Genomic DNA, 14,587 nt, shown 5'->3' on the forward strand with positions numbered 1-14,587 from the left:
CCAAGGAAGCAGTTGCAGAACCAGCTGGGAGTATTTCTGGAGCAAGATGTGCTCTAGAGGTAAAGAATACCACAGGGACACACAGGCAAGACAAAACACACTCATTAGTGACTTGGCTGCAGGCATCGGCTGAGTGTGCAGCCGTCCTGCCCAAGATGTATGGCAGCAGGCGGGATAGCCCACAGGACTGAGATAGATGGGAGAGGTGAAACAGAAGGACATCAAGCAACAGCAAATGCACACGGGAGGTCACTTGCAAGCATTCAGCAGTGCTGTGGTACTTGCCCACTTCAAAAGGATTGTGTACATGTTGGTAAGGACTGGGATGAAGGACAAGAGGGACATGGAAGTGAAAGGGGGAGTGAAGGCTCATCCTGAGACCTCTGCCCATAACAGTTATTCCCAATGTGCACAATGCCACCAGCCCCAGGCTGTGGCCAGGCCATCTGGAGAAGGGTCATGGAGGCAGCAAGGCTTCAGGGTGGTGATAACCTGCTGCCAAGACCACTATGTGAACCAGCACCAGGTCTAGGGAGAAGAGAGAGGCCCAACAGTCAGCCAAAGTCACATCTTAGCTCACCAAGAGGCCTTAGCTTAGGGAGACTTCACAGCTTCAAGCTGCAAAACGCATCTCAAGTGTCAGGAAAAGGTCACTTTCACTAATTTTGCTCTATAGTCAGCAAACTCGCTGGCACTCAGACAGATGACCCAACCCTTGAACCAAATCTGACCTGAGAGCCAGCTAGCACATTCCAAGAAATGAGCCTTCTTCACCTTCCAGCATCTTCATGGCCTCTCCAAGTAGCAGAAGTGGGAAAGGTATCCTGGACATTTCTGGTCCATCCCTGCTTAAAGCAGAGCAGACTAGATTGAGTTGTTCAGGGCTTATCTGGTCCAGGGTTGAGTGTCTCTCTGATGATGGAGATCCCACAGCTTCTCTGAGGCTGTCTCAGACCTTTACTACCCTTGCAGGTAAGTATTTTTCCTAACATCCAATATTAATTTCCCTTGTGAAGCTTGTGTCCATCACCTCAAGTCCAGTCCCAGCAGGACTCCTGGAAGAGCTCAGATCTCTCTCCAGTCTCCAGCCAGGGGTGGTGCAGCAAGCAAAACTGCTGTTCTGCAGCTTGGCCAAACCCAGGGTCCCACTCTGGCTCCAAGGGAAAAGGCCTACCCCATACTGGTTTGGCTCACGTTCATGATGTGAGGACTGGGGCTTCTTGTGTATCATCTGCCCACACCTCCTTCCCCAAGAAGAGACTGCCATGACTCTGCCATTGCTCAGGGCCGTTGGCACAGAGGGGCTGCAGTCCACAGGTGACAGCAGGAGTCTCTGCAGTATCCCCACCCAGGCCTGGCCCTGCTCGCTCCTCAGCCCTCTAAGAAACAGCAGCCGAAACCTCCTGTGCAAAAACACAACCTAGTCTAGGTGATCCTGCTCTCGCAGGGGGGTTGGACTGGATGATCTTTCGAGATCTTTCCAACTCTTAACATTCTGTGATTCTGTAACCCGGTGCTGGTTGCAAAGCTGCCACAGGAGCGGGCATCCAAACCCCGTTACAAAGGAGAAAAGTTGCTGCAAAAACTTGGCGACCTGAACTAGGGCAGGGGGTACGGGGAACCAGTCAATGGGTCCATAAGCGCTTGCTTGCAGGCAGTTTGAGGGACATTTTCTCTTGAAACACTTTCCTCTTGGAGAGCAATCCATGACTGCCCAGATAGTTAAGTGCTGAGGCAAAGTGCTCCCTCAGGACATGACAGGCTGGGAACAGCATCTCAGATCCAACTGGGAAGGGGGCAAAAGGGTTAAAAACACAGGAGACAGCCTGAGGAACCAGCCCCCAACCCTTCCCAGGAACTGTGTGGAGGAAAAAAACAGTCAAACAATCTGATAGCACCATCTTACAAAGACAAAAAAAAACCCAAAAAAAAAAAGCCTTCTTTATTGAGAGCAGCACATAAAACCAAAACAAAACCCAACCCTTCTTGGCTGCGGTACCCTCCGCTCAAGCAAACAAACTAACCCACTCTAGGCTGCATTCCAGTAACAGAAATACTATGGCAGGGAGAAGTCAGCGCTCTGGAAGAGGGAGAGAGGGGGCGCTGCCCAGGGTCGTCGTACAAAAAAAAGGCACAGGGTAGTTGGGAAAGGTAGTGAGCTCCTTCATATGCCAGGCACTTTGTGTTCCTGCTGGCTGGCCTGTACCCGTGGGGTGCAGGGGAGGCAGGCATGCCTAGCACAGACGGACGGAGAGAAAGGCCGGGCCAGGCCGGCAGATATGCACATGGTGAGTGGGGATGGAGAGCAAGGTGCTTGAGCCCAGCTCTCATCAGGTGAGGGGAAGCTGCACTCCATCCACACCAGCGGCCCAAGAGCACTGGGCTGGGCAGGTGGAGAGCAAGAGGCAGCAAGGGCTGTCTTTTGGGACCTGTGGAGAACAGAGGTGGGGGGGCTGGGATACACTGGCTTGTGCTTTGAGTCCAGCAGCTGCTGGTGCTGAGCTGCTTGCTGGCGCATTGGGGTTGGGCTCAGCAAGGGGCTGCAGGAGTGCCGGGGGCTCCCCAGGCACCTATAGACCCCTCTCCACCCCACCGCATCCTTCCCTAGCAAGGGCCGGGATGCTCAGGCTTTGCTGTCAGCTGGGCTGTCCCCGAGGGCGGTGGCGAGCTCGCTGAAGGAAGGTCGATCCTTAGGGCTGGGGGCCCAGCAGCGCTGCATCAGCTTGGTGAGGCGGGAAGGGCAGCCCTCGGGGTGTGGGAGTTTCGTCTTTCCTGACTGCAAACCTAGGAGGAAAGCAAAGTCCAAAGGGCAGTGGGGAAGAGGAGTGATCCTCTCCATGGGTGTGAGGGCAGCATTTCTCCATGTGGGCTGGAACAGCCTCCCCAGCCAGACCAGCACCACATCAAGAGGGACATCACATAGCCTGCCTGCCCCCCTCTACCACAGGGAAGTAGATAAAATGCCAGAGACAGCACAAGGTACTTCACATACCTGCTAGGACCTCATCATCCGCCAGTGGGGTGTAGGGCATCTCCCCATGTGTGAAGACCTCCCACATAAGCACCCCAAAGGACCACACGTCTGACTTAGTGGAGAATTCATCCTCCAGCACAGCCTCAGGCGGCATCCAGCGCAGCGGTATCCAGGCCTGGCGGAAGTGGTAGTACTCGCTGCAGGCAGGACAGACAGGCAGTGAGACTGGTACCATCTCATCCCCCCCATTCTCCCACCAGGCTCCCAGTTGACCTGTTGTACACATCCTTGCTGAGGCTCAGGGCTGACACCTTGACCTGCCGCTGGGCACTGACCAGGCAGTTCCTAGCTGCTAAGTCCCGGTGCACGAACCTGCCGTTGGAGAGATGCTCCATGCCCAGAGCCACCTGTGTGCAAAGAGACACCTGATCCCAGAGAGATGTCAGCACTGGCTGCCCTCCTCAGGGCCCCCAGCCCCACAGCACTTCCAAAGTGGCACCATCACCTTATGTTTGGTAGTGAGGGGCTGCGGCTTCAGAGACTCATCTTTGCTCTTGGAGATCCTCAGGAACTGCTTCAGATCCCCCTGGGAAACAGACAGCAACTTAGAGGCAGCATCTCTCCATGCTGTCAGCTGCATTGGTCCCTGCAGCGCCTGGATATGGCAGGCCCCCTGGGAGCCCCATGGATCCTCATCTCATGGACCATAGTCCCTGCCTGTCCTTCTGGTCTCTGCCCTATAGGGCAAGCCAGTATCTCACTTCTGGATCTCAACTGGCTAAGATCAGGGTGAGTTGGCCCAACGTTTCCAGGAGGTTTTTCATGCCCCAAATCGATCGCTCTGCCATGAACTCTAGGCTCTCCATAACAGCCCTAAGCATTTGCAGCCATTCAGCAGCATGGAGTCCCACAGCTTAACTTACTCAGCTGAGTCCTGGACATAAAGCAGAAATCAGGAGGATGTGGAACAGAACAAAGTCACCTCCAGGTCTTGCAGGAGACCGCCATTCCCTTTGAGACTCCTCCACATGTTTGGAACAGTGGTAAGCTCAGACCAGTCTCCTTACACTTTGCTTGCCCCGTGCTGCCAGCCTAGACCACGTCACACTTGCAGGCCCCATGCCCACTGTCCACCCCTTCTCCTTCTCACTGCAGGCACTGCTGGCAGGACCCTTACCAAGTCCACATACTCCAGGACCATGTAGTGTGGCTCTGCCTCGCGGCACAGCCCCAGCAGCCGCACAACGTTGGAGTGGTTCAGCTTGCCAAACATCTCTGCCTCTCGCCGGAAGTCCAGCTGCAGCTGCTCATCTCTTGTCTGCAGGCTCTTCACCAGGACCAGTGCTTCACCCTCGCCATCCTCTGCACCTTTTGCCTTGGCCAGGAACACTTCACCAAACTCCCCCCTGCCTGGAAGTGTAGAGCAGCACATGGGAAGACAGCATACATTAGGAAAGGGTATGTATTTGACAGCCTGGTGACTGCAGGGCCTGCTTTACCCCAGCACATCCAGTTTTCTGGCTAGGATACACCAGGGTTTCAGCCACAGATTTCCTGCCGGAGGGGGGTCAGGGCCAGGGTGGCCCAGCATACCCAGGGTTGTGATTGTCTGCAGGTTGGAACGTGGAAAGTGCATCTTGTCGGCAGCGCTGTGCCGCTTGCTGGCCCCAGAGCTGCTGCCCAGGTTGGTCAAGGCCACTTCTTCCTGGATCTCTGCTGTCATCTGCCCATTCTGCAGCAAAGCACTACCTGCAGGGGAAGCACAAATCGCTTCAGCATCCTGCCAGGCTGGGCAGAGAACGTCACGCTGGGGATCAGCGCCTTCTGGAGCTGACACTCCAAGCACCCACAACTGGCTCCAAGCACCCCAGCTTGATGTCTAGCCCTAGGCAACAGAACAGCCTCCACACAGTCATTCTGTCTGGGCTCACGTCCACCCCCATCGCTGCCAGCCCTGCAGTCACCCTTGAAATCAGATGCCGAGCAATGGCTTTAGTCCCAGAGCCAACCAGTCCCATCTGGCCTTGTCCATCCCATGCCACTCAGTCATCCCAAAGGGGTGGGTACATTCAAACTACCATTGACAAAACTTTGCAGAACAGCAGTAGGAGATTAGATGTGTGAGGCAGAGACAGAGCAGAGAGGACCCTGCTCACTATAACCACAGTCTTTTGATGCTCAAGAGACTTTCAAGTCTATCTGGCATGGGCTGCTGCAGCCTGACTCCCCAGCTCCTGCTCACTTCCCAGCAAACCAGCAATGCTCGTGTCCTTGGTAATCCTGAACCTGTCAGACCAGATCAGCCTGGAGTTTCCTTTACTGCCTGGGTCAAAGCAGTGCTAGGAAGCACTGTCCTTGCAATCAACCCCAGTAGGTTTTCTGCTCAGGAACTCCACTAGAAATTTCCCTGGCACAAACAGAAGTCAGTGAGCAGGACAAAACATTATTACCTTAAGAAAGTAAAGAACCTTGCATTTTACAGGCAGCTTGTAAAGGCTGTATAGATAGCAAACCTTGATTTTGAATGCATTTACTGCTTGGATCAGACTTGAAGCTAGAAAGTGGTACTCTCCATAAGCTGAAGACAGAGGTTTGAATGTTAAGTCAGGTACAGCACCAAGCTAAGGTGGCTGACACATGTGGATCATCACCCTGTGTTACTGTGCACTCCATGTCAGCTAGTCCAGAACCAAGCATTAAGGAAACACCTGGCCATGCGAAAGGATTTAATCGCAAAATTAAGGCTTGACCTAACATGAGGTAACTCTAACAGGAATCCCACTGCCTGTAATTTCCATCAAGGGGTACTGTACAGCAGCATGTGCAGGTGCATGCTTATGGTGCATGCTTACAATGCATGCGTACAAGAGAGGTACCAGTCCACCAGCAAACCCCGAGTGGTTCTGGCCACAGTGACAGGGACTGTGGCTTTGTCACAGATAGACTTGGAGCTGTGAATACTTAGACATGTTGACTTAAGAGCCATGGCTACTCACAGCTGTCCTCTCTCACATGCTGGAGTAAAATTTGCAGAAGGGCACACGATCTACCTTATAAATCAAAGCTCAGTGTTACTTACACTCTCCTTGGTTTTATGCTAATTATTAGCAAGACTGTTCGACTCTGTGCTGTCTGCACTCAAGACCGATAGCTTCTCAAGACTATAAGCTCGAAGCCAAGAGGATAACACAAGATGAACGTTGCAACTGTGCCAAGAAAATACCAAAGGCTGCAGCGTGAGTACACTGCCACTGAGAGACAGCACCAGCAGGCAGCAACGACAGACAATTTTGAGAACAGATATCCCCACATTACACAGAGCTTTGAGAAGATAGTCGATAGCAAAGGGACCACAAAAATGGACAGAAAGCTTAATTTATGTATCCAGCAGTCCACAGGGGAACTAAGTGTAGAGGAGCTGCCTGCTTTGCCCACCTGCCTGCAACACCTGAGCATCTCCTCATACTGCCCTGGAGAAATTAGCACACACCAACACAGAAATCAAATGCTCTCCTCAGTCCCCCCAGTCATTAACCTACCCAAATGCGATGTCTGTCTTCACCCCAAAAAAGCAGCAGAATCAGAGGGACACTGAGAGCAAGCAACCTTGTTACAGAGGATGTAGCACACCAAGGACGTGACCTTGAAAGGTGACTGACTTGTTAGGAGAGCACTGATCCACAGGAAATCCATAGGAAGGATCCACTGCAAATCCATAGGAAGGTCAAAGCTGTCTGGATCCTGAGGGCATTGGAAAAGTCAGCTGCTGGTCAGCCAGGGAAAACTTGTCATCAGGCAGGTGCTGAGATACTTTAGGTCACCCAGCTAAAGAGGGACCACATCAATGGAGGAAAAGAGCCAAATCTTTGAAGACCGTGGTGAAGGGGGCGACTCCACTGGAGCCAACAGCAAACACAAACCACTTCTCCAGAGAGACTATGGAAGTATCAAAAAGGAGAGTAGACATCTGGGCAGCTGGGTCTACTTGTAGCAGTGAGGATGCATCTCTCTGACAGCTAAACTGGTTCCAAATGAAGGGGATAAGATGAGGCAAGCTGTGGCAGAATAAAAAGAAAAATATAATAAAGATAGGCCAAAATAAAAATCTGAGACCACCTCAAAAAGGATTAAAACAAGTCCTTTCCCAGGAAGAGATACTGGCCACAGTCTGCTGGCACAGGTGAGCTGCCTGCAACTTGTCCACAGGAAGAGCTCACAGTGGTGACAGCAGCAGAGCACAAAGCTGCAGAGATGTTCCCGCATCCCTGCTCCCAGGAGGTTCCCCACAGCCAGACTTCTCTTCTGAAGGTTTGGCTCTGTTTGAAGTACCAACATAAGATGAAAACCAGGAGACAAACCCAGCAGTGATGTTTTGCCAGGACCTCACAGCAACCCCCATGTGATCAGGATATGGCTGTGTGCTGGAGAAACGGGAGGGGGAAGCACAATGTCTGCATTTACACTGGTGTAGGGGGAAGATACAGGGAATTAAGGGCAGCAAACTAAACTGCACCCCATCACTTAAGTCCTCACTGGTATCAGTGACACAAGGACAACCACAAAGTCAGGAGAAAGGGCTGAAACAGCTTTTGGAAATGAAAATGATGCCCTAGAGATCTCTTGGGTTCACTGAAGGAGTCATGTAGCTCATGTGCAATGGAGACCCAGCTTAGTCTATTTGCAAGGGTCTCATGGAAACAGCTGTTAAAAAGCAGCTTGGCTGTCACAGGACAGGAGGGAACATCCTCCAATGGACACACAGAAGGTAGGAAAATCAGGGTAGTACAATATGCTGCCAACATGGAAGGAGTGCTGCTGGCAGCTGTTTGCCAAAGCCGCCAACTTAGCTAGAAGCAAAAGTACAGGCTAGCTGTGGCCAGCTGCAGAGGGACAGTGAGCACTGGGAGGTGCAGCCAGAGATACAACATGAGGCCTGGGTACAACATGACACCCGATGTCTCATCCATGGTGGTAGGCTAAGCTTTGAGCTGCTTGCTCTCTCTCCAGAGAGAGGTCTGTGGGCAGAGAAGTGAAGCCGATGGCACCGCTATGGAACACGACGCAGCATGGCTGTGTCACTTCGCAAAGCTGGATGCACCAAGTCCTGTCTGGGGCTCCCCATCTCAGAAAGGTGACAGTGCAACCAGAGAAGCACTTGCAGGAACAAGAAGACATACAGAACAGCCATGTGTTCCAGTGCAGAGCTGATAGATGACAAGCTTGAAAAGCAAAGAGATAGTTTTTAGATAACCTGTTATGTTGCAGAAGTCCTTGCTGGAGGATGCTGTAGATGATCAAAGGTTATATGGGTTTCATAGATAACAGGGTGAGTTGATAGCAGAGTTCAGGACTGTTCAGTGAAAAGTCTTCCTTCCAGCACCAGGAGCTGCTGAACTGTGATTTGAACAGGTCAGCAGAGTACTACTATTTCATTACATTGCAATAGGGATACTCCCCTCCCCTTGGCAAAGGGTGTATGTGATGCCATGTACGGGTGCTGGAAAGCAGGAGTGGTACATAACTCAGCAGACAGTGGTGGCCACGATGTGGGTCTTGGGATGCAAGTTTCACACTAACTTGCCTATTTCTCACCTGGCAGCAGGTCTCTGCCACCAGCCATAGCCAAAAACAAGAGCAAGAGACTGCGAGGATAAGGACTTTCCTGTTCCCTGGGAGCACCTTGCTCTTCAGCCCCTCCAGCCCAGGGGTAAGGGGCTAACAGTGAAGCCCCCACACCCAGGGGTGCCAGCCTCACCGTTCAGACACTCCATTTCAGGCTCCTCGCCCTCTGGGTGCTTTTTCAGTCTCTTGGCTTTTCTCCGCTTCTTACAGTAGAACATCAGCCCCAGCACGATAATAATGTAGGCAACAGCTGCCCCCACCGAAAGCCCAATGGTCTGGATCATCTTATAGGGTGTGTGGCTGCCAGGTCCCTCATCTTCTTCCGCTGCTGGCTTGTCTGTGGGACAGAGAGCACCAAACCCATGAAGATGCAGAGGGATTTCCCAAATCCTTCTCAGGAATGTGGTGGAGGAAGGAGAAAAGCCACCCCCCCCATGCTGCTGCTGGGACCTTCTCCTCATCCGGCCACAGAATGCTGGGCACAGCCCACAGCACTGCATCCCAATAGGGACGCTGCTGTGACTCCTTAGCAAGCATGACATGACATGGTGACACCCACAGCACCTACTGGTTGGGCCAAGAGCTGCCAGGGATACACCAGGGGGGCACAGACTGGGCACCTCCCTTACCTACGACGTATAGGAAGGCCTCACGGTGCTTGATGTTGCAGCTGTTGCCGGCGATACAGGTGTATTTTCCAGAGTCCTCAGTGGTGACATCGTAAATCACCAGGGAGCCATTGGGCATGATCTGAATCCTGCCAACCACACAGAGCCCTTTGCAAGAACCAGAGCGCAGAGGCAGGCTTGGGGCACCTGCAGCCCCACCTCCCCAGGATGCCTCAGCCTCAACCCCATGTCCCCAGTGCAAACGTCTTGAATCTCAGGCTGTGCAGTGCTCAAGAACAAATGGTTGCACTTTAACTACAGCTTGGGAAGCTGTGGCAGACTGGGTAACCCTGGGGCCAGGAGAGCCCAGGCCCTAGGACATAGAGACTGCGTGCCTCTCAAGCTGGGAACCCAACACTGCGCTATCGGCACCCATATGCTGGGCAGGCATAGTGAGCACCATGCTGCACCCCATTTCAGTTTGGAATGGAGGCTGTGTACCTGGGCAGGAGCTTGCCAGGATCCAAAATCTTGTCCTTCCCTTTCCACTGGATGTGTGGCACAGGGTCCCCTTCTGCCTGGCACTGGAACATGGCTGTGTGCCCCTGGTACACGGTCGTGGGCTGTGGCTCAAGCTTGAAGGTGACGTAAACTGAAGGCAAACGCTGTCAGCCCCTGGGAACAGTGCTGAGCTGCCACAAGGGAGCAGGCCCAGCACTGGCACAGTGTCACATGCCCTCTCAAGCTGTATGCAAAGCACTGACACTCAAGTGCCACAGGGCAGAGCTTGGGGTCAGGCCAGACATTTCCGCCTCTGCAGGGGCACGCCATTTTGGTGCCACCCAGGCAAACCCCCAGCAAGGCCTCCGCAGTAGGAAACCCAGCTACCTGTCATAGAGCCCTCACCTGCTACTACGAGCTGCACGGTGGCACGGATCTCGCCTTGCGGGCTGTTGGAGGCGATGCAGGTGTAGTTCCCCGAGTCGCTCCTGCTCACCTTGTGGAAGGACAAGATGCCAGCGTTGTGGCTGACGTGGGATGGCAGGCTGCTCCCATCTGCAGGACGCAAGAAGAGGGATGCAGCAGTCATTCATGAAGCATTGTGATATCTAGGGGCTACAGCACCACTGCTTTGCCCATGTTGGAGGTGGGCCAATGCAAAGTTCCTGGGGCCCCAGGTTGGAAACAGACATATCACATCCAAGTCCCTTCTTACCTGTTTTAGTCCACTGGATGGTGGGTTTTTCCCGGCCAGTGGCTGAGCAAGACACTGTAACCTCCTTATCAAACTCCATGCACTGCAGGGGCTGGGGTGGGGGGGTAAACTTCAGCTTCTCTGCAAGAGACAGATGTGCTGTTAGGCCCCTCCAGCTGCAGAAGGCACCAGGACTCATCATGCCTGCACCCTGCCAGGCAAAACAGATCTCCACAAGGGGAGGACATGGAGTGCTTGTCAGCATACCTAGCACATGCACGCGTGCATATCCCTCAATACTGCCCGCGGGCGTGCTGCTCACGCACTTGTACATGGTCCCATCATAGACCTCCACGTTGTTGATGCGCAGTGTCCCATTCTCGGAGATCTCAAACCGTGAGTCCTGCCCAGAGAGAAGGAGCACGCAGAAATAACACTGTCACCAGCTCTGGGCTCAGACCTTGCTTGTGACACTCCTGATGCTCCACATGCCCACACCACGTCTCAAATAGACACAGCCCTGCTGAGACCCACATGGAGAACGGTGACAAGCTGCAGGGACACCTCTGTGGGACATTTCTCTTGTCGCTGCCCCAAAAGCACAGGGCTGGCTGCCAGCCAAGTAGCTACAGACAACCAGTTGTGCACCCATACACCAGCAGAATGGAGATGGTGCCAGGAACATGGCCAGAGTCAGGGAGACAGCGATGCTGGGCCTAGGAGCAGGGCAAGAAACAGCAGCAGCAGCAGGAGCCAAGCAAGTGCCTGGCAGAAGTGTCCATGAGCAGCCGGAGCTTGCCCCATCGCCTCACCTCAGAGATGGAGACGCCGTTGCGGTACCAGGTGACGGTGGGCTTCAGGGAGGCTTTGCTGAGGCAGTGCAGGTATCCTGGCTTGCTCTCCTCCAGCTGGCTGTCCTTGGGCATCTCCACCCACTTGGGTACCGCTGGGCACAGAGGCAAGGGGTTATGCAGGGACACTCACCACCCCTCTGCCCAGTAGCAGCACAGGCCAGACAGTGTGCAGGCAGCCACGAGAGATGTGGTCCTCTGTATCAATGAAGTGACGCGCCATCCCACTCCAGCTCACCTCAACCCCCTGTCCAGCCCCTTCCTCCGCTCCCAGCCCTTCTCAGACACCTACTAGCCACAGTGATGCTCAGCTCCTGCTTCTTCTCTCCAGCCTTGTTGGCAGCATGGCACGTGTACGTCCCTGCATCCATCTCAGTGATACTGGTGAAAACGAGCTGCTCTGCGTCTTGGTACACCCTGCCAGCAGTGGGAACTCGTTCCTGGTTCCTCTCCCACCAGACCTGGGGTGTGGGTACGCCTCGTGGGGCAGTGCAGGCCACGCGGTGCCCCTGGTTCACTGTCAAAACCTTCGGGGAGAAGGGTGCCATTTCTTCGATCTCTGAGAGAAGTAATAGACAGCAGGGCTGAAACAGGGTAGGAACATGTAGCCAACCCACCAGCATCACCATCACCATCCCCATGGGAGGCACCAGCTGAGGTAGAGAGCACAAAAAATATGTTTGCTGCCCTCGTCCAAGGAGCAAGGATGAGCCATTTCACAGATAAACCGAGCAGTTCTCCATGTACTGACTCTGGGACCCTCTATCCGCCCTGCCACCAGCCCCAGGACCTCACCTGCTAGTCGCAGAGTCGCCTTCAGCACAAGAGCTTTCCCCCTCTGTCCACGGCCAACGCACTTATAGACACCTGTGCTGCGAGCCCTCACCTGGGTGATCAGCAGGGAACCATTGGCGAACACGGTGGTCCTGGGCATGCGGGGAGAAGCAGTGCTCAGTGGGCATCTCTGCAGGACACGGGCCAGAGCCACAGAGCCATGATGTCGGACATAAGCCCACAGAACCAAGAGGGAGACTTTGTGCGAATTCAGAGCTTCCCAGCGCCGGGGGAGCAGCACACATAAACAAGGAAATGGTGGGCCACATGCTTCATGGAGGAAATGAGCTAATAGAAGTCTCTTTCCTGGAGAAGAGCTGGCTCTCACCAAAAGATGCATCACCAAACTGGGACAGCTCTGAAAGCTGGCTCAGCCAGGAAAGGGAGCACAAGGTGGCGCCCGGGAGCTGCCAGGCCACTGGGCATCAAGCACCCAAACAGCATCACTTGCCTTGCTCAGTCTGGCTGAGACAGCCCAGGCTTCAGGATCACCATCCATGGGCAGCCTGGGCTGGCAGACATCCCCAGCCCTGGGTATTGCCCCATGCGTACGTGTCTTGGGCTCTGAACCATTCCTGGCTCTGGGGATCACCATGCACTGGTATCTGGAGGTGCAAGCAGCCATAGGCCCAGTGATAGCTGTGCAGGTGCTGGGGTCTGGGAGGTGTCCCTGAGTCTGGGGATCAACACCTGTGGGCATCTGGTATTGGGACATGTCCCTGACTCTAGGAATTGTGCTAAGTGGGTGTCTGGGGCTTGAGCTGAAGAAATCACCACACGTGGAGATCTGGGGCTGGGAGACATCCCTAGCTCTGGGGATCATTGTGCATGGGCATCTAGGACTGACAGTCCCACAGACTCATTTGAGGACAAACTGCTTCCTGAGTCCTAAGCAGATAAAGGCCATGCACAAATACCAAGGCCTGCTAAACCAAATCCAACCAAGCTGAGAAACCAAACCCAATGGCCAGTGGAATGTGTTTGCCCTCAGGCATGGCCAGGGTTTGGCCTCTCTCTATTGCTTCTGGAACATGGTGCCCCCTCTCCTCCCAGCCCTGCCCACATCACTGGGGTCCCTATTACTTGGATCTGTTGGTGATGGGGCTGTCTTCAAAGAGCCACTCCTGCATGGGAGGGGGCACGGCTGCAAACTGGCAGTCAAACATGGCCTCTTCGTTCTTGGTCACGATGAGGTCCTGCGGGACGATCACTGCCTGAGGAAAGCTCTCGTCTGCAATGGCAGAGACCACAGGAGGGTAAGAAGAGCAAAGCGGCCTGTGGTGTCCCTTCACCAGTGCTCTGGGGGAAACTCAAAAAAGAGCTAGGTGCAGCCTGCGAGCCCGAAGGAGGCAGATGTGCCAGCATGGCTGTTGTTATGCAGCCAGAGCCCGGGACTGCATGCGGTAGCTGCTCTGGGGAAAGAAAGCCCCTTCTGCTTCCAGCAAGTCCCTGAGCACTCTGGGCTCCTAGCAAACCTGGCACTGAACTGCAAATTCCCTTGTCCAATTCCAAATATCTCTAAGGTCAACACCTCCCGCCCACCCTGGGCTCAAAACCCAATGGGGCGTCTCATCCTCATGGCACTGCACTGGCACTGGTATTAGCAAAACCAACAGCACCTACAGCCTCCAAGGTCCAAACCTTGCTGAAGGAGGAAGGACCCGGGTACTCCAGTACCAGAGATGACAGGATAGACCTGCTCCACAAAGATGCAGGGGCAAATTAACACCTGTAGATAGCATAGGGTTCAAACCCAGCCAGGTGTGCCAGGCCTGTCTCTGGCCAGAGGATTCACACAGAGAAAGTCACACCAGCCTGACACTTCCCCTGCAACCTGGCTGCCACCCTGCAGTGGAGGGGAGGCTGTTGGCAGAGCAGTAAAAGAGCTGAGCCCTTAGGCTTGAGCATCTGGGACACAACTCACCAATGATATTCAGCGTGAAGTTGTTCTGGCTGCAGACAAAGCCGACAGCATTGCGGGCACAGCAATAGTAGAGACCATTGTCATCGGGGCTGGCGCTCTGCAGGGTCAGCGTTCGCTCCTTGTTGCTGACAGAATAGGTGCTGCGGCCATCGGGGAGGGGGCTACTGTCCCGAAACCACTGCCATGTGGGGCTGTAAGACACGGACAAGAGGGTGACGGGGTGCAGGGCACCAGCAGGGCTCCCCAGAGGGCACATGTGCGGAGGAGGCAGCCCAGAGATGGCCCATTTCCCTGGCTCTCCATCCCCGCTGCTGGCCCCGACACAGACACGAAGCCATGAGACATGCAGCCAAGTGGACGGGACACGACTGGAAAGCAACGGTGAGTGACCGCAGCACACCAAGCAGCTCAGCAACCGGACTGTGACAGTCCGTCCTTACTGTGCTCACTACGTGGCTCTGAGGAAGCCGTTTGCCTTCTCCCCCGGTGCTCAGCCACAGGCTCAATCCTGCCTTTCGCCTTCCCTAGACTCTACTGAATCCTCACAGGAGAGAGGAGAGAGAGAGACAGAGAGAGGGA

The 14,587-nt window shown here is 54.3% G+C and overlaps 1 protein-coding gene across 1 annotated transcript in view; it reads right to left on the reverse strand.

Annotated features, from left to right (window-relative positions):
* Positions 1 to 2,545: 2,545 nt before the first annotated feature.
* PTK7 (protein tyrosine kinase 7) overlaps positions 2,546 to 14,587 on the reverse strand; it is a gene marked incomplete at its 5' end in the record, with an annotated part of 18,937 nt that continues 6,895 nt past the window's right edge. Inside the window, 17 exons of the mRNA XM_010182545.1 lie at positions 2,546 to 2,784; positions 2,993 to 3,171; positions 3,248 to 3,399; positions 3,480 to 3,560; positions 4,152 to 4,384; positions 4,568 to 4,723; positions 8,730 to 8,933; positions 9,226 to 9,353; positions 9,706 to 9,856; positions 10,111 to 10,260; positions 10,421 to 10,540; positions 10,667 to 10,802; positions 11,212 to 11,345; positions 11,543 to 11,809; positions 12,046 to 12,176; positions 13,168 to 13,315; positions 14,009 to 14,199. Coding sequence (XP_010180847.1) covers positions 2,624 to 2,784; positions 2,993 to 3,171; positions 3,248 to 3,399; positions 3,480 to 3,560; positions 4,152 to 4,384; positions 4,568 to 4,723; positions 8,730 to 8,933; positions 9,226 to 9,353; positions 9,706 to 9,856; positions 10,111 to 10,260; positions 10,421 to 10,540; positions 10,667 to 10,802; positions 11,212 to 11,345; positions 11,543 to 11,809; positions 12,046 to 12,176; positions 13,168 to 13,315; positions 14,009 to 14,199 — 2,722 coding nt within the window. The remainder of the gene's footprint in view (positions 2,785 to 2,992; positions 3,172 to 3,247; positions 3,400 to 3,479; positions 3,561 to 4,151; positions 4,385 to 4,567; positions 4,724 to 8,729; positions 8,934 to 9,225; positions 9,354 to 9,705; positions 9,857 to 10,110; positions 10,261 to 10,420; positions 10,541 to 10,666; positions 10,803 to 11,211; positions 11,346 to 11,542; positions 11,810 to 12,045; positions 12,177 to 13,167; positions 13,316 to 14,008; positions 14,200 to 14,587) is intronic.

This window comes from Mesitornis unicolor, unplaced genomic scaffold (assembly GCF_000695765.1).
Source record: "Mesitornis unicolor isolate BGI_N332 unplaced genomic scaffold, ASM69576v1 scaffold35254, whole genome shotgun sequence".
NCBI lineage: Eukaryota > Metazoa > Chordata > Aves > Mesitornithiformes > Mesitornithidae > Mesitornis > Mesitornis unicolor.